This window comes from Embiotoca jacksoni, unplaced genomic scaffold, assembly GCF_022577435.1.
Source record: "Embiotoca jacksoni isolate LCO1_2020_lvr unplaced genomic scaffold, fEmbJac1.0.p SCAF_59, whole genome shotgun sequence".
Classification (NCBI taxonomy): Eukaryota; Metazoa; Chordata; class Actinopteri; family Embiotocidae; genus Embiotoca; species Embiotoca jacksoni.
Window position 1 is genome coordinate 1,685,186 of NW_027185413.1, and position 25,203 is coordinate 1,710,388.

At 39.3% G+C, this 25,203-nt stretch overlaps 1 protein-coding gene across 1 annotated transcript in view; it reads right to left on the reverse strand.

The window, feature by feature from the left end:
- Positions 1–4,694: 4,694 nt before the first annotated feature.
- LOC138212739 (ADAMTS-like protein 2) overlaps positions 4,695–25,203 on the reverse strand; it is a 29,413-nt gene continuing 8,904 nt past the window's right edge. Inside the window, exons 3-20 of the mRNA XM_069173257.1 lie at positions 22,207–22,282; positions 21,994–22,096; positions 21,450–21,595; positions 21,107–21,230; positions 17,907–17,987; positions 17,394–17,569; positions 16,932–17,253; positions 16,664–16,732; positions 12,879–13,236; positions 12,396–12,496; positions 10,809–10,935; positions 9,439–9,652; positions 8,432–8,587; positions 8,171–8,341; positions 7,908–8,084; positions 7,319–7,472; positions 6,221–6,408; positions 4,695–5,976 (exon numbers count right to left, since the gene is read on the reverse strand). Coding sequence (XP_069029358.1) covers positions 6,260–6,408; positions 7,319–7,472; positions 7,908–8,084; positions 8,171–8,341; positions 8,432–8,587; positions 9,439–9,652; positions 10,809–10,935; positions 12,396–12,496; positions 12,879–13,236; positions 16,664–16,732; positions 16,932–17,253; positions 17,394–17,569; positions 17,907–17,987; positions 21,107–21,230; positions 21,450–21,595; positions 21,994–22,096; positions 22,207–22,282 — 2,704 coding nt within the window. The 3' untranslated portion in view covers positions 4,695–5,976; positions 6,221–6,259. The remainder of the gene's footprint in view (positions 5,977–6,220; positions 6,409–7,318; positions 7,473–7,907; positions 8,085–8,170; positions 8,342–8,431; positions 8,588–9,438; positions 9,653–10,808; positions 10,936–12,395; positions 12,497–12,878; positions 13,237–16,663; positions 16,733–16,931; positions 17,254–17,393; positions 17,570–17,906; positions 17,988–21,106; positions 21,231–21,449; positions 21,596–21,993; positions 22,097–22,206; positions 22,283–25,203) is intronic.

Sequence of the window (25,203 nt, forward strand, 5' to 3'; positions counted from 1 at the left end):
AAAAATACGATTTTTTTTTTTTTTTTGTTCCCTCTAAAACAGTTTTGCGACTAAACTGAACTTTTTTTATGTAAAAATTATTGGTAGTTCTTATGTTCCTTTTTCTCAGTACCAGTGAAATAATATTTACATTGACTCTGACCTAAAACTTCCATTTAAAAAAAAAAAGTATTTATAAGTAATAATACGTGTTTTTAAAAGAGCTATTATCATGTAAATGAAACTACACTATTATTGGCAGTTCATACCACAGACTGGATATAAAAGTGTTGATAACTTCCGGGTCTGAAAAATGAGACTGATGCAGAAGTGTCTTAAGCTGCAATACCACTGAGTGTCACTAGAGGTTGGCTCCAAAAAGCCTCCGGCTCCATAGACTCCCATCCAAGTCAATAAAATGTCTCCACCAGTTATCTCGGTGTTGTTAGCAAAAGTTGCTCCTTATTATCAGGTATCTGGCCGTTCATCTGAAAATAATCCCATCATTAGTAATAAAAAAAAAAAAAAGTGTTTTTGGGGGCATGTCTGTTTGATTGACAGGCCTGTGGTGCCGTCAGGTTACGGCCATCGGTGGTCGGGACTTAGTATCGCCGGATTTCCAAATCAGATCAGTCAGATCCCCCCAGCTCGCCCAAATATGGTCACTTCCTGCTCCAAACCCCTAGGGCCCAGCAAGATGGCGCCGGCCAAATTCTGAACTCGAGGCTTCACGATGGCCATTCACAAACCAACGGGTGACGTCACTGCTAGTTGTTTCATATGCAAAGTAATACAGCCTATTTAAAATGAGTATTTTCATTTAATGTGCAACAGATTCACCCGCATTAGACAAAACAGGTTATACCTACAATGTTACAATATTTTGCATGGAATGCTCAAACCTGTTGGTAATATATATTTACCTGTAATGACTCCACCTGGCCTGTAGGTCGCACTAGACGTAGACACTGTGAATGGCGGGCTACTGGCAGAGGGGGTGAAGGGCAGGTGTATGGGCACCATGTTCCCACAGGAGAACGCCACTGAGCCGTTGGGGAAACATTCACACTCGTCCACCCGCCACGCGCACACCACTGCTACCAGTGACATCACAGTTCGTAGAGTCATCTGGAGCAGACGAATGAGGTAGAGGTTAGTTTCACCCTGGACATCTGAATGAAATTTTTTTTTTTGGGACAAAAAAGCAAATGGTGAAAACAGATCTTGGGTAAATTCTCATAAATATAAAACCTGAACTTCAAAATCAGCAGCACTGATTAATCCTCATTTGGTGCTGTAATGACGACCTCCAGCAGCAGGAGACAGGGAACTTAATGTGGGCTTGGATCAAAATGCTAATTCAGAAAAAAAAATTCCATACTCCGTTTTGAGAGTATACTTTTACACCAGTAGATTTGAGACAGAAGTATTGTACTTTTTACCCAGTTTAGTCCATTGACTATTTTTAATGGGATTTTTTTGACAAGAAGAAAAAGACAAGTATTACCGCACTGCCGCAGAAACTACAGAGAACAGCAGTTGGGCGAACTCTATCCAAACATAAATCACAACCATAATTTTAAAGGGTGCAAATTTGACCACACAAAATGTGGGTATAATGGCCATTTGTCAAAATGTTTAGCCATATATATACAAAAGCAATTACTTCTAATAAGACCACTACCTTTAAAAATTTAGAAAAAAGTAGATAATGCTCATGATTGTATTTTCCTGTCATTTTAATGTGTTAGTCAAATGCTGCTTGGAATACAAACAATATAGATTAATTGACTTCTTTGATTTAAACCTTGTAAGTAGATTTGGTTTAACTTTGCAGCATGCTTTTAAAAAGCTGACATTCAGAAAAAGGAGCAGAGAGCTGGCAGCTGCCTGGACGGTGTGCAAAGCAACAAAGGAAAATTTAAACGACAAGGTCGTTCAAGTGGAAGAGGTGTTGTGGCCTGTAATTTTAAGATTTAAATAACCAAACCACATCCATTATAAAAAAAAAATGGAAACCATTTTTCCCAATTTAAGTTATACTTTTACAGTAAAAATAATTCATTCAAGTTAAACACAATCACATTCTTACTACTTACTAGTTTAAATTGTATTAATATTTACAACTTGCATTGTACTAATCAAAAGTAAATTTATGATATTAAAAAAAAAACGTGCAAAGTATAAGGGACAGTTTTAACATTTAATAGATTGAGGGAATATGTACCGCAGATATCCTGACTGGGCATTCTGAATATTAAATGTTCATTTTGAACAGGAAGAACTGAATTACAAAAATCCCCCATATCCACTGTAGTCAATCAAATGTTAAAGGGACGAACATATAAACGAACAGGTCGAACATATAAACTCTTAATGGCTAAGTGTTACATGACTGTTACTGAAGTTACTACAGGACTTTTGATATATGTTGTATATGTTACATTGTAATGAACCCTGTCTAATCAGCTATGATCTGTTAAATCTCACCTTTCCTCTGGAAATGTTGGGCTTTTCTGCAGACAGATGCACAGCTTTGTCAAGGATCCTTTCTTCAATAAAACTTGACAGGAAAAATTAATTGTTTGATTCTAAATTATCATTAAATATGAAATCACCTGAAGATATTCTTGTCAGTCGTCAGCTCTCCTGCTCAGGCCTATTTCTTTAGACCCAAAACGCAGAATGGAGAACAGCATGAGTGAGTGACCGGTCCACATTAATGTGTGTGATTTGGTTTCCCCATGTAATTATTCACTGGGGTCCTACCTCTTGTAACCATGACAATGCTGATTTTGCATGGTAAATCAGGTATGTATAGTAACAGAATAGTCATTATGAAACAGTGAAAACAGGTCATGTTTCAGGATTAACTAGCACAGCTTAATTAGTGCCCACAGCATGTACTTTTGTATCTCCTATATTTGGTTCCCATACAGTCCAGGCTTGGATTACAATGAATAAATTGGAGCCTGTGGAAATTCAAGCTTATTTACTTCTTCACATCTACATCCTGTTATTCAATAGTTTCCCTTCTGACTCAACACAACACATGCGGAATGTGGCAAGAAATCCAGTCTGTCACTAACCCCAGAAAAAAAAACATGGACTGGGACCCAAGACTGGGTCCACCCTGCTGGACAACCTCAACAACTTCTTGACAGAAGACATCCCCTCGAAATCCCGTTGTAACCTCAAGGAGATTGGTGACACGCTCACAGGTTCTCGGGGCTCTGAAACAGGTTAGAGTGGAAGTCACAGTCTGGGCTACGAAACACTTCTGAAAACCATCATCTGTGAACAGAGTTTATCACTGCATCCACTGCCAGGTTAAAACTCTGCCATGAAAAGAAGAAAACATGATCCAGAAGTGACGCTCCTTTTTCATTTAAGATGGACTGAGGTGAAGTGGTCTGAAGAATCAAAGTGTGTCACTCTTTTTGAAAATCATGGACGCTGCATCCTCCAGGTTAAAGAGGAGAGGGACCACCCAGCTTGTTTAATTAGCGCTTAGTTAAGAAGCCAGCATCCGTGATGCGACAGAAATGCAGTAGTGCACATGGCATTGATAGCTTGCACATCTGGGAAGGAAGGTGTCATGTGGTGGTGTTTACAAGGACCCAAATGCAAGCTCACAGACTTAGGTATCAGTTCCAAAGTACAGTCTTTCTTGCAATAAAAACAAACAAACCAAAAAGGTGGCACCTATCGCGTCCACTTGCTTCCAGTAGGGAGGGCAACTCGACCGACAGATCCAGGGGGACACGGCTGGCAGGGCAGCTGGCAGACCAGCGGAAGGGACGGCGTCAACAATCCTCCGAGTCGGGAGGGCAACTCCACCGACTGGTGACTTTGACAGGGAGATCCGCAGGAGGCACAGAGGCCGGAGGAACGGGAACGGGAACAGGGACAGGACTGACGGAGAGCTGACGGGTGACTAACAAAAATGAACCAACCACCAGAGGAGTGCAGGGGCAGGGTACATATAGTCTGGGGAGGTGTCAGGGAGGTGCAGCACACCTGCAGGTGGTGATCAGGGGTGAGTGGCTGCATCTGCTGGGACTGGTGAGGGGCGTGGCCACAGACAAGCAGACAGGGGACTGAGGGGACACAGGAGGAGAGGTGATCAGGGGCAAAACAGAGGAAAAAACCAGACTCCTGACAGAAGGAACCATTAATGATGAACGATAAATACAGGTTTTGGAGCAACATATGCCGCAATATGATAAATATGACAAAGAAGGCTGCGAACTGATGTCTTTGGTCCATTTGCAATTCAATATGGGTTTAGATGATACATTTATATATATTTATATATATACAGTTCTGGAAAAAAATTAAGAAAATTTGAAATGATCAGTTTCTCTAGTTTTACTATATATATATATATATATATATATATATATATATATATATATATATATATATATGTATACACCTTACCGTATATATATATATATATATCTTTCTGTCACTCCTTTAATTTTCTTTTATCGTCTTTTATTCTGGCAAAGCTGACTGTAAGAACCACACACGTCCAATGTACCGCTACTGTCTCGTACCTGTGCTAATGGCAATAAGTCTTCTGAATCTTAATTCTTCCTCTTTAAAAAAAAAAAAAAAAAAAAACACCTAAGGATTTCTTCAGAAAATAGTTTGCTGGCAAAGATCAGTCCAGTGTTTGTGAAGAGCAGCAATCAGAGCTCAGACACATATGCTTGTCAAAAACAGCCCATCTTTTATTATTCATGTGCGATAGGATAAAAACAAAAAAAAACAACAGCAGCTCTGTGGGCAAAGTAACAACAGGGAAACAACGCTGTGGAAGAGGCCGACAACGACAGTCACGTGTACACAGTGTATTGAGTAAATGTTGGCTCTGTCGGTTTCCCTCGGTTCAACCACACCTCTGCTCTGTGGCTGCTTTTCGGTTCTTCAGTGTTTGTAGTGTTTTTATGTTTTTATGCCAGCGACACCAGTGATATGTTTTTATGTAGTTGCTCAATGAACTTTCAAGTCTGAAACATCTTTCGGAAAATAAACAAAGAGGCTACTTTCACTCCTTTATCTTCTGGTTCTTACAAATTCCATCAGGAGGAACATTTGGATTTCTCCCAGGGAAATGATATCGTTCTGAAGAAACATCAGAACTTTTTGAGGCTTGTAAGGCTTTCCCAGAGGAGAATGAGTAGCAGTTCATCTCAGGTTCATTAACAGAGTAAAGGTGAGACCTTACAACATAATGAGAGAAACCAAACAATTTGAACAGTGGAAAAAGAAAAAAAACATCCTTTAATTAGAAAGAATCCTCCTACTGAACCAGACTAAGAGGTCTGTAGCCATCTGCATTCAACTGGATGAGGAAGAAGGAGAAAAGAACAGCATAGATCACCTAGATTATCCTAACGGCTGAGGCCAACAGCTCCAAAGCAAGCTGAAGCTAAATCTAAGTGTCACTTAAGAGATGCTGCATAATAACAAAAAGCAAATGGCGGCTGTTGACGGGACGTGGCTCCAGAGCATCATTACTTTCTGTGTGAAACGACGGTGTTTTTGCCATGCTTGCAGTTTCCCCACACCTCCAGTCTTTGTTGCTAAGCTAGGCTAAAAAGTTTCTGGTCATATCTGTGGTACTGGACACACGTGCAGATTATATACTGACGTGGAAATATTCATCTGACTCAACGTGTCGATAAACAAGCTTACTATAAATGTAAATGACCGGGGAACTTCGTTGATTCGAAAATTCAGTTTCTTAGGTAGAAGTCAGCATCAATTTGAGCGAGAGATGAGAAGTTTAAAAAGTTAAAAAAAAAAAAAAATCTGTTAAGTAAAAGACCTCAGTGGCCCACTGCACAGTACATGAGCATAACACACTCCCTGGTCCAGTGATCTGTTGCCACGGTGACAACAAAGCTGCCTTTGGGCTTTCATGTGGTTTGAATGTACCTTCTTTAGCACCATGAGAAGAATTGAGGGAACTTGTGGGGTCAGTTACTGATGAAAGAAGAGAAGAACAGGAATAAAGACTTTTTTTTTTTTCTTATCAAAAGACTGGTTGACTCCTTTTTCTGCGTTTTAAAAGGATGACACGTATGAGTCGACGGTAATACAGTGACCACATGTTGACCTTACACATCAGTGAACGGTAACTGTAATAAGGTTAATGTCCTAAGGCTTTACATCACTAGCAGCATTCCTTTATTTAGCACCAAAAAGAGTGTAGTGTGTCCTTAGGTACCAGTGATTGGTGTTGAGGTGAGAGGTTACAGTTGAGACTTCAGGGTCTCGGTGCCTTGCAGGACTGGCAGCAGGCCTTTCTGTAGTACCAATGGGAACACAGTTTCACCTTCAGGACCAAGGCACAGTTGGCTGTCGCCTTATCTTGGCAGGAGTTGTCTACTGCTACCGATGCCGCTGGGGCCGCTGCTGGTTAAACACACAGAAGACACTCGAGTTGTTATGGCATTCCTTGAAAAAAAACAAAACTGTTTAACATCATTATTCGCACGACTGTAATGTGGTCGGGTCATAAGCTCAAGTGTAATATTGCGATTATACAACAAGTTACCAACTAAATTAAAATATGTAATCTATTGTGGAGCCATTTGCTCTGGAAATATAAAACTTTTTGTTTGTGTGATCTTCGTTTCCATGGCAACACACAGGTATATGACTAAGAACCAGAAAACAATCAGTCATGTCAGTCGACTCGTATGTAATGTATGCAATGTTCACCACTCCAGCAAGTAGGCCAACTCTTAGCAGCGACCCTAGCAACAGAGAGGAATTCTTGTCCATTTTAATGCTCTCTAGAAATCGTGGGATTTATCAAACTGAATAAATTCAGCACATAGAAACCGTAAACTGCTTAGGGAGCTCAAGTGAGATAACACCTAAAAAGAATAATCCATGGACACATGAATTTTTAAGGTAGTAAGAACCATGTCACCCACACACCGGACTGCGGTCAAGCTAGACGGTGCTAGGGTTTTAAGTGTGCGACTATCCGTAGTTCACGGTACGGGTGCTCGGAGTGACAAAAAAGGACAAACAAGTCAATTACGTGTAATGGTTTACATTTAATAGGCCTATAACAAGTAAAAACAACATTATATGGCATATTATATGAAATTGAATTCCAGTTATATGTTTGCCGTCGAGATAGACGGAGTGATATTTACTAGTGGTCAGCAGGGTGTAATGATGTCATGCTGATTTGAGCACGTTCCAAATGTACAGTTGACCAATCAGATCTCTGGGTCAGAACTACTCGTTGTAGGACGTTGCATTAGCTGCGGTAAATGCGTCCGATGTGTTTTTTGTTTTTTTTCGGTACCTGGTGCTTCGGTTGGACAGGTCTGGATTTCACAGCTCTGTCTGGCTTCTGGCTTCAGGGCCGAATCGCAGCTGTGGCCCCGTGTTACCAGCTCCTCTCCTTGGTAACACTTGACTTCTCGCACTTGAACACCACTCCCACACGTCTTACTGCACTGAGGGGGGAAAAGCACTTGTTATTTCTTCTCAACACACTATTGATGATCAGATCTACAAACTCTTAATTCCAACAGTAATAATCTGAAGTACAACTGTATACACGTGGAGATCACGCGGCTATCTGATGACATCTGTCTGGATCATGTTCTTTATATAGGATTAGAATCTATACTTTTGTTGTCCTAATTGTCCTACATTAAATCTACTATGTTGAGTATTTGTACAAATAACATCTACACTGAGTGTCTGTCCATCTTGGAATAGGTTTCCTTTTTCCATTCCTTTTTCCTGAAGTTTCTCTCAATGTTTTCCCATTAAAGTTTTTTGGGACTAAAACTGATTTGATTTGATAACTTTGAGACTATCTAAGATCATTGTGGTTTTATACTTTGCAGGTTGATGCATCAACAGGTAGACATGGAGACAGTTACCTGAGACCAGGATGTGGTGAACCACTTGGAACAGGGTCTCTGGAAACAGGAGGAGGTGGTCTCCGGTTTGTTGGTTTGTTCGCACCTGCTGTCTGGAAACTCTTTGAACACACCTCCTTCCAGGCCGGCACATACCACCTGACGTTGCCGCCCACCACGTCCACACGTGGCATTACACTAGAACACACGTACACAACAAATTGAACTTCATAGATCTTTTCATATGCAGCTAAATATTACATGCTATAATCTGCCAGAGTTACCTGCTGCCACTCCTGTTCAACCCAATGAGGGGCACAGTCTTTGTCACCACAGGGATAGATGGCCAGCGGGCGCAGTGATTGGTCACACTGCTCCTCCGACATCACAAGCCCACCTGATGACCGACAGGTCAATGCACGCACCATCCTTCCTTCCCCACACACACCTGAGCACTGCCGCAACATACACATCGTTTTAATTCATATGGTTGAATGTAGCTTTGCTCGATGAGTATGTGCAGTAAAATGAAAAGAAAAACTCACAGGTCCCCAATCGGAAACTGTCCATCGTCGGTCGCACGGTTGGCTTTCACATTCCTGGCTTTCAATTGGCTGAGAGGACTTGTTACACAGTCTCATTTCCATTGAGCAGCGAACCTCTCGAGTCCGGACTCCCCGAGAGCCACAACGTGCTGAGCACTAAAACATACAGTCACACACAAACACTTTTTTTCTTTGCATTAATATTAACTGTAGCACAACTTATAGGTGCTGGTTGTTCGTTATAAAGGTACAGCTTTGAAGAATACATGAGCAGTCATGAAATGACATGCAAAACTAACATGAAAAAATACTACTGCTAACACATTTTCTTTGCAGTGATTTTTTTTCAGGCTTTTAATGCCGTTCTGTTTGTAAGTTTTGTCTATTTGACATATTGATCAGACAGGGTTTACAATATTTCAAGTATGTCTGAAGAAAACATTCAGGGGCCCAATTGACTAGTGAAAACTGTCCTTTTTTCAGGCTGGCCAGTGAAAATCCCTTCTTGATGCGCTTTTAATCAAAAGAGATGGGGGACAATATTCAGACTGGTTTTATGAAAAAATGCATTCAAAGTCTTAAGACAAAATGAGCAGATATGCCTTCCAACCTTTGTTTTAATAAAAAATATCCACCTTGTTACAAGGAGAACAAAATATAGTAACACAAAGAGAAGTTAGCTCTAAAAAAGGCAAAAAGTACTTACTTGATTTGTCAAATCTGCAGATAAATCTCAGAAACATGTTAAAAAAGGTTTGTTTATCATTCTTTCTATTCAGCTTGAGTAGAAGGATTGATTACAGCAAGCAAAACTTGTTTCAAGGTTGTTATGGATGCTTGGTTTTTGTTTAAAGACGGACTTGCAAATTGTGCATGTAAATCCCCTAAAACTCAAACAACCAACATCGTCTGTCTGGAATGTACTTGTACCAACACACAAGGTTGTTCGGGGAGGGTTAGAAATTATCTGTTGATGTGTACCTCGGCGCTGGGGCTTGTTTTATTACCTGTGACCACTCCGACACCTCCCACTGGGGTCCACAGCTCTGGCCGATGCAGACCTTTCTATTGGCTGGCTTGTGAAGGTCATGCAACAGACACAGCGAATCATAGACAGAGGAGTCGAGGCCAGGTGACAGCATCTTCCAGCAGCGCACAGTACGGTACTGGACGCCCTCACCACAAGTCCGCGAGCACTCGCTCCAACCACTTGTCTCCCATCTGAAGAGAAGGTGGTAGAGGTGTAGTTATTAGGGTCCTAAGTACAATGTAATACATTTTCAGGGATATTTGGTGGCTGAAACTATTTTAGTCACATCAAAAAAAAATTAGAGGCACAACCAGGTACTGAGAAGCTTGGCTGCAGCCATTGAAAAGAGGAAAATGAAAGTAAGAGCAGAAAAGAGTGGAAAAGAGGCAGCTGTTAGGTTTGTTAGAGAGGGAGAGCAAAGCAGGGCAGGAAAAGTCCCAGACATGTAAGCTTTAAAACTGTTAAAACTCTGGCGAGTGAGTTGGCGGAAGCATCCGAAAAGGGTAATCTCTGGATTTTGGCAGAGAAGGGATAGTACTGGTGGTCATTGTATAAGGTTTCAACTCGTGGCTTTGAGAAATATGACGTTGCCAAAGTATGTTTTAGATTAGATGTAAAGCAGGTAGAGCAGAGGTGATGTGGAGCCTTTCCAAGATGAATTTGAAAATACACCAGTGAAGGGAGGCTCCCACTTGATTCACCCCAGAAAGATCCTGTACACTCTTACCTTGTTGCTAAGTGCTTGTACTATATAGACTTACCTGAGTGTATGAGCGTAGCATAGTGTTAGCATAGCATCCTATGAATCAGTGAGGTGTTTGGTAGGTGAAGACAGGGTAGTAATATTCAGTCAGTCGACCCTCACGGTGTTACTCCGCAATACTAAGGCACTTTGTGTGTTCTTTCAAATACAAGTATCTGGTCACTTTTAGCACCACCTGGGCTTTTTCAATATATGTACTGCTATGTCACGTATTGTAAGTCGTTAAAAATTAAAACATAATTTAATTTCGACAAAATAAAAAAACAAAACACATGCAGGTAGGTTTGGTTTCTTAAAACATGTTGCCCATGGTAACAAATAAAAGCAGCCAATGAGTGCTTTTCTGGGTGTTCATGATTGGAAAAAAAACTTTTAGGTTTCCCCTGGGCTTACTTACACTGGGGCCATAGCAGATATAAACATACATCATTTGTTATTAAATGTGACCTCAGAGGGTGTCATGTGAAACTCATTAGTTTTTCTGAGGCATCATCACTTCTTTGAAACTGCCATATGAAAATTAAAGCATCTTAAACTTCTTAATGTATTTTGTGTCAGCCAGTTTATATCCGTTAGGGCAGTACCGTGGAGGACATTCCTTTCCGGTGCAGAACTCATGTGTGGGTTCTGGTTTGGTCAGAGAGTCACAGTAACTGTCATCGACTTCAGTACCATCATACCGGACACACAGGGCATAGCTGGTGGAGATACCTGGGAACACACACACACACACACACACACACACACACACACACACACACACACACACACACACACACACACACACACACACACACACACACACACTAAAAACATGAGACTCTTCATTTGATATTGTATAAAACTCTCTTTGGCAGATGGATGGGAAAAACTGAACATTTTATTTCTTGAAGGACCTCTGTATTTGGCTGTATTAAATATTTTTCTCACTTCAGACCAGTCTGCCTGACCATGCTGCTGAGAAGCACCTCCATATCATTACGCTGCCACCAACATGCTCGCCTGAAGGGATGAGCAGTGCCTGGCGTTCACCTGACAGAGCGTGTGGAATTCTTCAGAAAAATAGCTCAGTTTTGGACTCATCAGATCAGAAAGTATTTTTCCACGTGCTCTCAGAGTCCTTTAGATGCACTCTAGAAAACTCCAGTATGGTGGCCTTGAAGGTCAAACGCAAAAACCAAAAACATTCTCGAAAATGCAAAGACATTTCAGAAAACAAAAACATTTCAGAAAAAACAAAATGTATTTTTTTGCAAAATGTTTTTGTTTTGTGAAATGTTTTTGTGTTTTGTGAAATGTTTTGTGTTTTGTGAAATGTTTTTGTGTTTTGTGAAATGTGTTTGTGTTTTGTGAAATGTTTGTGTTTTGTGAAATGTGTTTGTGTTTTGTGAAATGTTTGTGTTTTGCGAAATGTATTTGTGTTTTGTGAAATGTTTGTGTTTTGTGAAATGTTTGTGTTTTGCGAAATGTATTTGTGTTTTGTGAAATGTTTGTGTGTTTGACCTTCAGGGCCACCGTACTCCAGGCATGCCATCATGTGCCTTTAACCCTGAGCTGCTTCGGTCTAGCTGCTCCAATGGGGACCTGATTTATAGGGTGCTGGTGGGATAGTCGTTCCTCTGGCAGGTTCTCCCATCTCTGCCGATGACTTCTGAAGCTCTGTTAAAGTGACCATTGGGTCTCTGCTCACCTCCCTGACATAAGGAGCTACTTGCACAGTTTGACTGGATGGCCAACTCTAAACAGACTGGTTTCATACTTCCTCCATTTCACACTTATTGAGGCCACCTTGTTCCTGGAAATACTCAGAGCTTTAAAGTCTTAGAAGCCGTATGGTTTTACATTCTAATCCTGATCTAAAGCTTGCCACAGTTTTATCACGGTTGACAGTAACGTCCATGAAGTTCATGGCTTGGTTTTTGTCTTGACATGGAGTGTAAATTACGGGAAACTATTGTGGGAATATGCAAGCCTTTCTAAAGTATATTATATTACGTTTGTCACATTATGTTTTTATTTACATTTTACACAGCGTCCATATTTTTTTGGAAACAGATGTACATACAGCACTAGACAATCAGACATAAATATTTTCAACTTTCCCAAGAGGCGCTATCAGATAAAGAACATAGGTATTAATGTATTTGTGGATGTTGTGTAAATGTGCTAACCTGTTGTACAGGTTGAGCTGCACGGAGCATAAGCAGAAACCTTCCACCGATACATGTCTGCCAGACTAATATCTTGTTCCAGACCCACATCAAAGTCATTGCTGGAGTGAAACAGAAACAGAGACGGGCAGGTACATTTCTGAAATTTGATAACTTTTCTATTCATTTTATGTCTGAAAACTCACTAATGTATCAATTCCCGACAGTATATCACTCAAATTAGAATTGATGGTGATGATCTCGACCCGCAGGCAAGTCTCTTGCTCTCTTAATTAAATCTACATTAAAAGGTGATTTTAAGTAGTGCTTATTATAAATTATAATCACAGAATAAATAAATAACTAGAAATGTTATGACAGAGTAACATAATAAGCTCTAAAGATCCAAGCTGTTGAATATTATACGACATAAAAGTGTAGTGAATTACGTCTATAATAACAGTCAGTTGTCTTAAAACAAACATCTCTTGTACAACCTCATACCTCTCTGTGTTGGCTGCCTGGACTGCCGACACCTGTTGCAGCTGCACCAAGATGGCGGCGTGGGAGCCGACGTCTGTTTCTGCATGTGCCATCGAGTGTGTGTCAGTAACCGTGAGCATGTCCGAGTGCATTTCCAACTGTGAAACGGTGTGGATATCTGTGTCTCTGGAAGCCAGCATTTCCACATGTGTTTCTGATTGTGAATGGGGATCGGCGATCGTGTGTTTTAAAGAGTGTGTGTTTGACTGGATGAGGCTGTGTGTGTTTGACTGCGTTTGGTTGTAATGTAAACCCTCCAGTAGCAGCGGAGAATAGGGGACATCTTCTGGCAGAGCTGGAGAACGAACACTCTGACCACCTGTGGATGGACATAATTTGAAATGGTGGAAAGTAATTAAGTACATCTACTCAAATACAGTAGTGTGCAATTTTGAGGTATTTGTACTTTACTTAAGTATTTCCATTTGATGCTACTTTACATTTCCACTCCACTGGATTGCAGAAAAATATACAGTACTTTCTACTCCACACATTTTTTTGGAAAGTTTTGACACAATGTAACAATATAGCAATGACAATATAACAGGCTTTTTAAAAATACATTTTTAAAAATGTAAAAAAAGCAGAAAACCAATTTGTGTATTACAACTTTGTTTTTTGCCGTTTCTTTTTCCAGTAATCATCTCGCAACCGCTCAGATCTATATGGCTTCCCTGTATATAGAACTGGAAATAAAGTCATTCAAATTGGCTCCACCTGCACCTACTACAGTAGCAACAAGTTGATTACACTAATGCTGGAGTACTAATAATTTTGTTATGTCATAAGTTATCATTAGTCATAGGGACCAAACCAGTACTTTTATGTTAGTACATAAACTAAATGTAAAAAATAAAAAGGATCTGAATGCTCCCTTCATCACTGCTAAATTACAATTTAAACAAACAACCCTTCTCACAAGGAACGTAGATCTACAGAGATAAGAGGGTCTCTGGCAAAACACCAATTAAGACAAGACAAGGAGAGAGTTGAATATTGGTGTTGTACATATACATATTTTGATCGTACCATCGTACAATCAAAACTGTCTGCAATCTGAGCAATTTTAGCTCTGGACCATTGAACCCAGTGAAGTATTTTGAAGTGTATTACATAATGTCTGGCATTAAAGAGGTTAAAGAATAAACCATCTCAGGTATAATCATCCAGTTCTTCAACTACATACGTGCTCCAGGCACCTCACATTCATGATATTGAATGCTCCAGGCACCTCACATTCATGATATTGATAGAATCTGAAGTGAGACTGCTATAAATCATACCTTGAAATCTCAGCCCACTGAAAGATGGCATCTATTGTGGTGAGCAGAGGCTTCGATATATCTAAAATTACGTCTCATAGGATGGTGATATTCATTTGTTATCTATACAAAATAGTGATGTCACTACATACTGTATGTAACCGTGATATATACAAAGAAATATGACCCCATTTCAAAAGAAAAGTTGGAACGCTGTGTAAAACATAAATAAAAACTGAATACAATGATTTGCAAATCATGTCAACCTATATTTATTTGAAAAAAGACAGCATGTTAAATGTTGAAACTGAGAATTTATTTTTCAACTGCCACGCGCTTTCAACTTACGAGGACCATGGGATTCATCAATATAAGAACACAGGTCTGAACAAATCCTTGAATCTAGTCGTAGACTTTTTCTGAGAACATTTTTTGAGGGACCAATTTCAGAAAAATCTTAAGAAGATATTGGTGAATGAGGCCCCAAGTCTGGGTACTAAACTAAAATGACAAAGACAACAAAGGAGTCCCCAAACTGTTTAGAAGCTGAAATCCTATATCAGCCAAGAATGGGACAACATTTCACATTCAGAACTCCAGCAAATGGTCTCCCGAGTTCCCAGACGTTTACAAAGTGTTGTTAAAAGAAGAAGTGATGCAAAGCGGTGGAACCATTGCCCCTCTGCCAACTTTTTTGAAACATGTTGCTGGTATTAAATTGAAAATGAGCATATATTTTTCATAGAACAATAGCATTTCTCAGTTTACACAGTTGATATGTTGTCTTTTGTCTATTTTCAATTAAATATGGGTTTTTACATGTTTTGCAAAATAATCGCGTTATTTTTATTTCCATTTCACACAGAATTTCAACTTGTTTTGAAACAGGGTTGTATTCATACTGTGTTAATTTAACACATACAGTAAAATCGGGATCATTCCAACAGCAGAATTGATTTCACACTCTTATGCCACTACTGCCTCCTTTCAATGACTGCAATCTCCTGAGTAATGGACAAAATGTAAACTGTCCTATTTGGCTTTTATAATGGTCAAAGGCCCATTGGTATTTGATGGGTTGATCCGGTCAAGTCCATCATATGTATTTATACCATATTCTTACTTGTGCACTTATGGCTTGAGTCAAAGCCTATTTCCTGTGTCTTTGTTTGTCTTATTAGAAATGCTCCAAACCTGCCCATTTTATTAAAAAGAATGTTTTTACCCACAACTTAGACCAATATAATTCGATTGCTGTATTCTCAAAAGTTACGAAGCAAGTAGGCATGCTGGCAAATGTGAAATTGTCTTATCCAATAACTACAACCCCTGTCTAACTATCTGGTTGGGCGGCCGTCGAAGAGTGTCCATGTCAATGTCTTTACATTTAGGCTTGAGTTCATCTTTATAAGGTTCTTGCCCCAAACACAAGACTTATTTACAATTTCCTAAACGTCCTCTTCCTTTGTAACTTTTCAAAATAAAGCAGCCAAAATTGATAGCTCTAAGCGATTGATAGAAATAGAATTTATTTTTAATATAACACACTTTTCAATAAAGACCAAACAAAGATAATAAAAAGAGGCTTTAACTTAAAAACCAGAAGTGCATAAGGTGGAAAGGTGTATAAATATAAACATAAATATAAATATATACGTTACATATAAATTAACCCTTTCATGTATAGCGGTCACTACAGTGGACAGCTATTCAAATGTTGTTTTCTTGTATATGCATGGGTTTTGATGGCATAGTTGCACATCAGCCACTACAGTGAACGCTATTGCATCATCCCATACAAGGCTGATGTGCAACTATGCCATCAAAACCCATGTATATACAAGAAAACAACATTTGAATAGCTGTCCACTATAGTGACCTCTATACATGAAAGGGTTAAGAAGTGACCGATAGAAATGGACTGTGAAATGCTTTTTCCCCTCATGCATCTATTACATAATAAAATATCAACAAAAGGACCAGCCCATCAACAGTTCTCTTACAGCAGGACACCCCTCTTGATAGCATAATCATAATAACTTTGATACGTTTTACATTCATATCGCGAAAATATCAACATAGTGAATTCTTTTGGCCACAACAATAATCTTTGTAGTGAAAATGTGATATATCGTGACAGCCACTAATGCAAAAGATGACTCAGATTTTTAGTAGGTGTAGTTTCATTCCTTCCACTATATTCCTGTCCTATCCTTTGTGTGGTCTCGAACCACTTACTTCTGGTACTGACTCACGATACTGCACAAACACCTCCTGTACTACCTATACTAAAAATCTAAAAGTTTTTTCTAAAAATGGCAATCCTAATTGCCATGAAATGTCTCCAGTATACTACAAAAAATAAACTTTCAAGCATAAAACACAAAACACAGGCATTTAGGTCTATGTATTATTTCAATTTAGAAATTTGAACATTTCAAAAGCAAGCGCAACTTGGGAAAAAAGAAAAAAAGGTTTTGCTACCTGGGAACGAAAGCACGAGTGTGTTGTCGTTAGCAGTAGACGGCTCATCGATCGAGTTGGAGGAACTCCCTTGATGAGTAGAAGAACAAAAGGAGGACAATGAAACAAATACTGTTGTTAGATATTCACAGCACATTAATCACACACACAAGATGCAACAATGAGCAAACTAGTCACCAATGCTGTCACTAAGTGTTGTATGATTAAATACCATTATTTCAACACTAGAAACAACTTGGTTATTTGAAAACATCGCTCTGTGACTCACTGTAGCCAGATGGTGCTGGAGGTCCCCGCTCCTCCACATCGTTATGGCTGAACACATGACTGGTGATGTCAGCTGGTCTGTAGACCAAAATGGGCAATGGCGGTGGTGGCGGGCTGGTTGTCCTAATCTCCCAAACCACTTCCTCCTCTTCTTCCTGCAGCTGGAAATCTGAGTGGTCAACACCTCCCTCATTATAGGTGAGGTTAAGATGGGAGTGGGCGGGGCTTGTGGTGATGCCCTCTGCGGCGAAGAAGTCGTGAGACTTGAGGGGGATGGTGTACTCATAGGTGATGTGGGGGAGTTTCCCATTCAAGTTGTAGTACTACATACAGTACACAGGGATGAAATGATTCTGATTAACCACTTTATACTGGAGAGACATGCAACCATGTTTCATTGTGAAAACAATATGAACATTTGTCGTGTTCATAACGTAAATGTGGGTATGTATATTTGTGCTACCATAACAATAAGGCCTTGCAGTGTGGGTCCCTGAGCAATGATGTATTCTACCCCATCAGAGAACACATTGCTTGGACGTCGGTATTTGAACACGGTTCCCGCCACATGGAAGTTTTGAGGATTGTCAAACACAGTGTTTCCGTTGAAGAAGAAATGCCCCGCTTCATCTGAAAGTGCTAGGTAGGAAGGGAAATATCAGGGGATAGGACTGAAACAGTGATTTAAAAAAAACTGGGTCAGAGCCCAAGAACATGACCACAAAAAGGACGAGTCATTTTGTAAAACAGTGGTACCCATGGTATAGCTACAAGTTCCAGTTTTGGAAGGTCACTTAACACGTAACCAATAGTTAGATTAGTTAGCCTATTTTCCAATCGATACATTAAATACTATTGAATTTTAATAGAAAAAAAAAATCTTAAAACCAATGTTCAGTGGTACTGTTGACTTAAATCTGTTACTTCATACTCAGTATATTAGTATATTGACCTTAAAGAAGTTGTAGATTCTTACCCAGGATGTTTTCAGTCTTGTGTCTCTCTATAATCAGAATGTCTGACGCACCAGCAGGGATGTTGATGATGAACACATAACCTGATGAAAAAAAAAAACACCCTTTAAACTAATGATTTAACATTCACCAGGAAACACTGTACAACCCGAATTCCCAAACAATTGTGATGCTGTGTAAAATGTAAATACAAACAGAGTGCAATGATTTGCAAACCCCATAAGGCCATATTTTATTGCAAATAGACCAAAGACAACATATCAAATGTTGAAATGTTGTTGTTTTATGAAAAAGATTTATTATTACTTAGAATTTTATCCCAGCAACACATCTCAAAAAAGTTGGGACAGGGGCAACAAAAGACTGCAAAAGTTGTGTAAAGATAAAAAAAAAAAATATCACCTGGTGGAACATCTCACAACTAAATAGATTAATTGGCAACAGATCAGTAACTTGACTGAGTATAAAAACATAATTTCAGAGAGGCAGACTGTCTCAGCAGGGAAGATGGTGAGGTTCACTGTGTGAAAGACTGAGTGGGAAAATAGTGCAAAAATTTAAGAATAATGTTCCTCAAAGTAAATTTGCAAAGAATTTGGGGATTTCATTATCTACAGTTCATAATATCATTAAAAGATTCAGAGAATCTGGAAAAATCTATGTAAACAAGGGACCAGACCGAAAACCAATATTGAATAGCAGCGATCTTCGGGCCCTCAGGCAGCACTACATTAAAAACAGACATGATTCTGGAGTGGAAATCATTGTCTGGGCTAAGAAAAACTTCTAAAAACCATCATCTGTGAACTCAGTTCATCACGTTATCCACAAATGCAGGTTTAAACTCTACCATGCAAAGAGAAAACCAGATAGAAGCATGATCCATAAACACTGCCGCCTTCTCTGGACCCGAGCTCCGTAGTAGGAGAATGCGGGTGCTAAACTGGCCCATCTGCAGTCCAGACCTGCCACCTATTGAAAACATTTGGTCATTAAACAAAGAATCAAACACAGGTGACCGTGAACTGTTGAGCAGCTAAAATCCTATGTTAGGCAAGAACAACAAGTGGCCTGGTTTAGTAAGGCTATTTTACATTGAAGTCTGTGGAGAAAGACCAATGTTTTCCCCCAAAAGGGGCGTGGTGGGGAGAACCCGCCCTGGATGATGAAATGCCGGTCTGATCTTGTATATGACTTGTATATTTTTATGATGTAGCCTACGTGTTCATTGCCATACAGAGTGGGGAAGTGAGAGCCCATCAGGTGGTCACTCAGGACGCATGTTGATGTGAGGTGGAAACACTCGGCCTAAAGATGGCCACTTGTGATCCGATCACGGCCAGGCCAGATATGTCCGGATTGAAATAGCCAAATGGAAACAGCTAAAACACTGACCGCGGATAATAGCCAGGCCAGTCACAGGCAACAAGTATACTATTTTCATGAAGTATGGGAAACAACATTTTTTTTGTTTTCACGACTGTAAATGACAAGTCTTGGTGTTGAATTTGCGCTGCGAGTGTTGTCATTCACTAAAAGAGTAATGTCAAGCGTCCACTTTATCAAACTTCACGGCAATTTTTCACAGGACTTTCCATCTGGAAGTGCTCTGTGAACAGAGATGGTGCTGAAAACAGAGCTTAAAAGGCTGCGGCGGCTGAAACGATCCAGTGTGATGAGTTGCTCGACTCCAGCGATACAGCCCAGCAGAACAAGACTGAAATGGACTACAAATGGAGGGAATGTGAATGGAAGGGATGTGGTGATATGTGGACAGACAGAGAATAAAAGACAAGTGAGGAATAAATATTGTTTTGTTTTCTATGACAGATGTGAGTAGTGTGAGCTTCATCAATTGAAAACATGAAGAAATGCGTACAGGAAAAAGTTTCTCCATGCTTTTGAATTCAAGCTGTTTTGATGCAAAATGTAAGAGAAGATTATCAATGTGTGATTGCCCACATATTTTGTCAAAGTAGAGCTCCGAGGATGAAAGGTTGGAGACCTCTGGCTTACAGAGTGTTTGTTAGAAGAAGAGGTGATGCAACACAGTGTAAACATTCCCCTGCCCCAACTTTTTTCAGATGTTTTTGCTGGCATCAAATTCAAAATGAGCATTGATTCTTCATAAAACAATAAAATTTCTGTTTCAACATTTGATAGGTTGTCTTTGGTCTATTTTCAATTAAATATGGGTTTATGTGTTTTACAAATCTTTGCATTCGATCTTTTTTATTTTACACAGCATCCCAACTTATTTGGAAATGGGGTTGTACTAAAGCTGTGTACAAAATCAAAAGTAAAGCACCTAAAATGGTTAAAATATCCCAAATGCATTTCTGTTCGGACATTTTGATCAACAGAAACATCACATAATTTTGATCTTAAGATTCTTCAAGGTTAGTTTACCTAAATCCCACAGAATCACTAGAATTATCATCTTGCATTTCTATGGCTTCACCAAGAGATGCAATTTACATCCATGTCTGTCCAAACTCATATAACATAAATATAGCCAAAACTTGGAAGGAACAAGCTATGTTGCTCTTGTTCTGCTGCATAGAAACAGAGAGCAGCTCTATTAGTGCAGAAATTCACCAAGAACCAAAAAAAAAAAAATCAAGTCCTATTCTTCATGTGTGTTCATCCCTTAAATATGTAGGTCGCTGCAAAGAAGCTTCAAATTCTAAAATGTGAGATGCTTTACACGCATCTTTAATCCTACAGCACAGAAAAACTAAACAATTACCACAATTTCAAGATTAACAAATATTTAATATTAAATATGGTCACAATAACCCCTCCTGTTCCATAGTTATGGCACTGAATAATGGCCAGAAAAGTATTTTTTACAAAGCATTATAATATCACGGTCATGTTGACCTTTGACCTGTTTGATATAAATATCACCATGTTCTATGTGAAACTTTTTTCATAATTAACATATAAATTATTGGGTTACCTGACAGTAAAAATGGTATTGCAATATCAATATACCATGTGAAGCTAGAGTATAGTCATGCCAGCAGTTTAAAACATTCTGCAAGGAAACATGTCAAAGCAAAAATCCAGAATATGAATATGTCTATTCCAGTTTAAGACAAATTGAAAACCAAGTAACTTGGCTGATGATTAGTCATGATATTACATGATATATATGCATATGAACAGCTGTCTGCATGTGTGTTTGTGTGTGTGTTACCTAACTGTGTGAGTGCCTTCCTATAGGATCCAGAGATGCGCTGGCATGATGTCCCATTGCCTCCACACACACCACATCTGTCTAGAGTCTTACTGCTATACAGCTCCCCATCACAACCTACAGGCTGGAGCAGATGAGACATTTATAACACTTATGAAAGTCTGAATATTAGTTATTTAGAAGCTTGCAGTCTCATGCATTTCCTGAATTTTACTCATCAACAGGAAACATTCAGTTCATATTAGTGTTCAAAAGGAAATATACTTTGGATGATGTTGAATAAACTTAATAAAAATTATTTCTTACAGAGAAAAATGAAATCACCACGTCATGGTTGGGTTACCTGACATATCCCCTCTATACAGACTCCATGGTATCTGGTGTCGCGGCAAAAGGTGCCATCATGGGCGGGAACTAGTAGCTGTCGCTCACCACTGATAGTTGTACACTGCAGGTCACATGGCTTATTGGAGATGCTGATGTAATCAGCTAAACAAGATTACACATTTAATATGTTATTTACTATACCAACACCAAAATATAGGATTGCTGTGTAATAAATGTATTATATCTGGTTGTCATTGCGTTTGCTCAAAGGCAAATTTGCCCAGTGATAGTAAATGAGAGAACACGATTATATACATTTGTTCAGCTTCATAATAGTACAATACTTCAAAAAAGTCAGACATAACAATTATCAGAGAATGCTTTAATGACACATTTCACAACAATATCCTTTCTCATATTTAAGAATACGCATCATTTAAATTAATTTTAATTTATATAGACAGCTAGAAGGATATGAATGTTTTATTCAACTGACTGATAGATACAGATCAATATGCAGACAGAAGGATGAAAGAAGAACAGACAGAATAAAGTTATACCTGGGTAAAGGGGTATCCACTGGTAGTATCTTCTTCCAAAGGCTTTAGAGTTGAATTGAGAACACTGGTGCTGTTTGAAGCTGACACTGGGGCTGGGACAGGGCTGGAAAACCACAATATGCATTCGAACACAAAGACGGAAAAAGGACTCACTTATTTTATTTTTTCCAGTTAATTAATCAGTATTGAATCAATATCAATGTAGCATCATACCTGGTTTGGGCAGAGTTGGTACTGTTTGGGGGAGCCGACACAATACGAGCTGTTTACATTCTGGGTGGCTGAAAGCCTGAGAGACAGAAACAGGATCCAATAGAGGACACACAGTAAACAATTCAATAGAGTTAATACATGGACAAGGACAACAGAGATTTAGGAAATAATACAGTATATTGTCATTGCCAGTTCCACGTAAATACAAGTTCCTTCATCTGCCAACCAGTTACAACATGTACAGGAGACAAGTGATCTACCACTCTAATTCTCTTTAGGCTATTCTGGCACAATGATATGTGCAAGAATAAGTTATATTTGTAAGTGTCGACTCAGTTTAGCATAGCAGAAGTAGGCAATAACAGTGTCAGTTACAAATATATTCTGTCCTTACTGCCTAACAAAAGGCCTTTAAGCCATGTTTTGTATCAGGTCAGTTTATTAGTCCCGACTTTGAAAATGACGTGATTGCGAGCTATCGAGCAGCAAGGCAGCAGTTTGTTTCATGACCACAGCAGTCATCCTACAAACTGCAACATAAAACTTGGAAGGCCAAATGCAGAATGATTCAGGACAAGGGCTTATTGAATGGCTTCTGGAGTAGGAAAATAATGAAAAATAAATCGTATGCTACAGCCTTCTCAGTCAACAGATCTCAAGGAATCAAAGAACATAAACCTGTAGCCAAAGCTTTAGTAGGTGGTTGAATGTATGAAACTAGGATAAATAGAAGAACATGACGCAATTTTACCATCCACAATTACCTGAGATGATTACCCTGACCTTTTTATCCAACAGGTAGTCCATTATGCCTACACAGCTTACCTGACAACTCACCCATTGCTATTTCTTTGTAGAACAAACTGATTCACTGACATTTCAGTGCTCATAATGAAAAATTAGTTACATGTAGTTTCTGTGATCGGGTAGCCAACAATACTTATACACACGTTTAAGACACTCGTCAGGAATTCACATTCAAACTGCCTTAAGGTGATGTTATTGTCATTAGTGTCTCTCATTTCGGTTTTAAATTTGTAATATAGTTCAATGTAATAACATGAATGCAGCTATTTAGCCTCTTTTCATTAAGTTAGCTTAACAACAAAAAAAGATGCTGTCACTCTGCTTTAAAGTGATATCATTTAAACATGGCACAAACCAATCACAGCTAAATCTATAGCAGCATTGATACTTTGTGAATTGCAGGTTGTTTTTTTTATTTCCCTCAACAATCCAATGTTGTACACCACAGAGCATTGTCTACACTTCAGCGCTCTATTGTACATACCTACACTGCTCAATAGACTTAAAACCGCGCTTAATATGTTTATATTGTTAATGGGTCAAATTAATACATGTATATAAAAGGGGTCACATGTATTGATGAAGATGGAGGAATGTATTACGTAAGTCTGCAGCTTTACTTCAGTTAATGGAGATTTTCAACCACTCTAAGCTTTTTTTCTTTTGGTTTTATGGCCCACACTCTGCTCTCATCGACTTCCTTTCCAGCAGCAGCAGGCAGCTGTTTGCAGTGAAATAGCTCTCACTAACTGTCAAGCACCAACCAGCAGACAGACATAAACACAGTGCTGATAAACATAATGGAGCATTTAGCAGCAAATATTACATTATTTGTCATGTGTGTCGGGATATCCTGGGAAAAACTTCTACATTCTCAAAAGAGTCCTTCCTACCAAAGTTGTTTATATATTATTTTTTTTCGTGCACCTTTGATTTTTAAAAGTGCAGTTGTTAGAAATGTTGCTCACACTATTAATTAACTCATGATAACAGGAAATGACTTTGATGGCATAGGTGTACCATAATATGACTGAGGCACAGGACATTGTGAAAACTGCTGCAACAGTCAAAATTGCCATAACTTCTATTGGTCCAAGTTGTAAAATCATATCAGCAAGTACATAAATTTAAATGTACAAAAGAATATTTGATAAAAAAAAAATTGCCGGAAAATCTGAGTGCTGCAGTACATGGTTAACACAAGTCTTATTCTGTGTGTGTGTGTGTGTGTGTGTGTGTGTGTGTGTGTGTGTGTGTGTGTGTGTGTGTGTGTGGGGAGGACCAAGAGAAATCCAGAATGGAGTTAATGCATCTGTCTTTCATTACAATGTTAACTTACCCCCTCCCCTCCTCCCCTCCCCCATTCCCCCAACACACAGACACACCTCCTCTGTCTCTCTATCTCTCCATGTCTCTCTTTCTTCAGCCCATCCTCCAACACTGTTTAGACAGTAAAGTAGGAGAGACTGCAGGAAGAGGTGAGTGGGAGGTCACTATGTGAGAGTGTCACATCTAATTGGTGGGAGGTGATGAGGAGAAGATAGAGGGGAGGAAGGAGAGAGAGAGAGAAAAAAAGCAAGTGTAGAGGAGGCAGTGGGGAGGAAGAAGAAGAGGAGAGCATTGGGAATAAAAGGGGTCAAAAATGGACAGAAGTGCAAAGGGGACAGATGAGAGGGAAAAAAGAAAAAAAGAAAAGCAGTGCCACAAAGAAAGGAGAAAGAAAGGGGGAGGGGGATAGGGAGAGACAGAGGGCCTACAGTGAGGGCATAGTGGTGTTAATCTTGGTTGACAGAAACTTCCACAAGTCTGACAGGGAGAGGTCAAAGGTAACAAGATGGCTACAAACACACACTTTCTGTCATTCTGCTTTACCCAACCTCCCTCTGTCCACGACTATGTCTCTACTCACTTTTACTATAGCGTGTTATAATCTCCGCATATACCTCACATATGTATCCTTGTCTATAAATACACTCTTTGTACAAGTCATGAACAGAAACAATAAATACCACAGCTGTTTGTTTTTTTTGGTATGAAAGCAGTATGAAAACAATTTGTCCAGAGTGGCACAGATCAAATTCTGTTTACTCAAAAAAGACAATGCCGGGCAGTTTTTGGCTGTGACCAGCTCTGACCACCTGTTATCACAAAATAATAATCCTCCACGTATGTTACGTTTAATGTGAATAG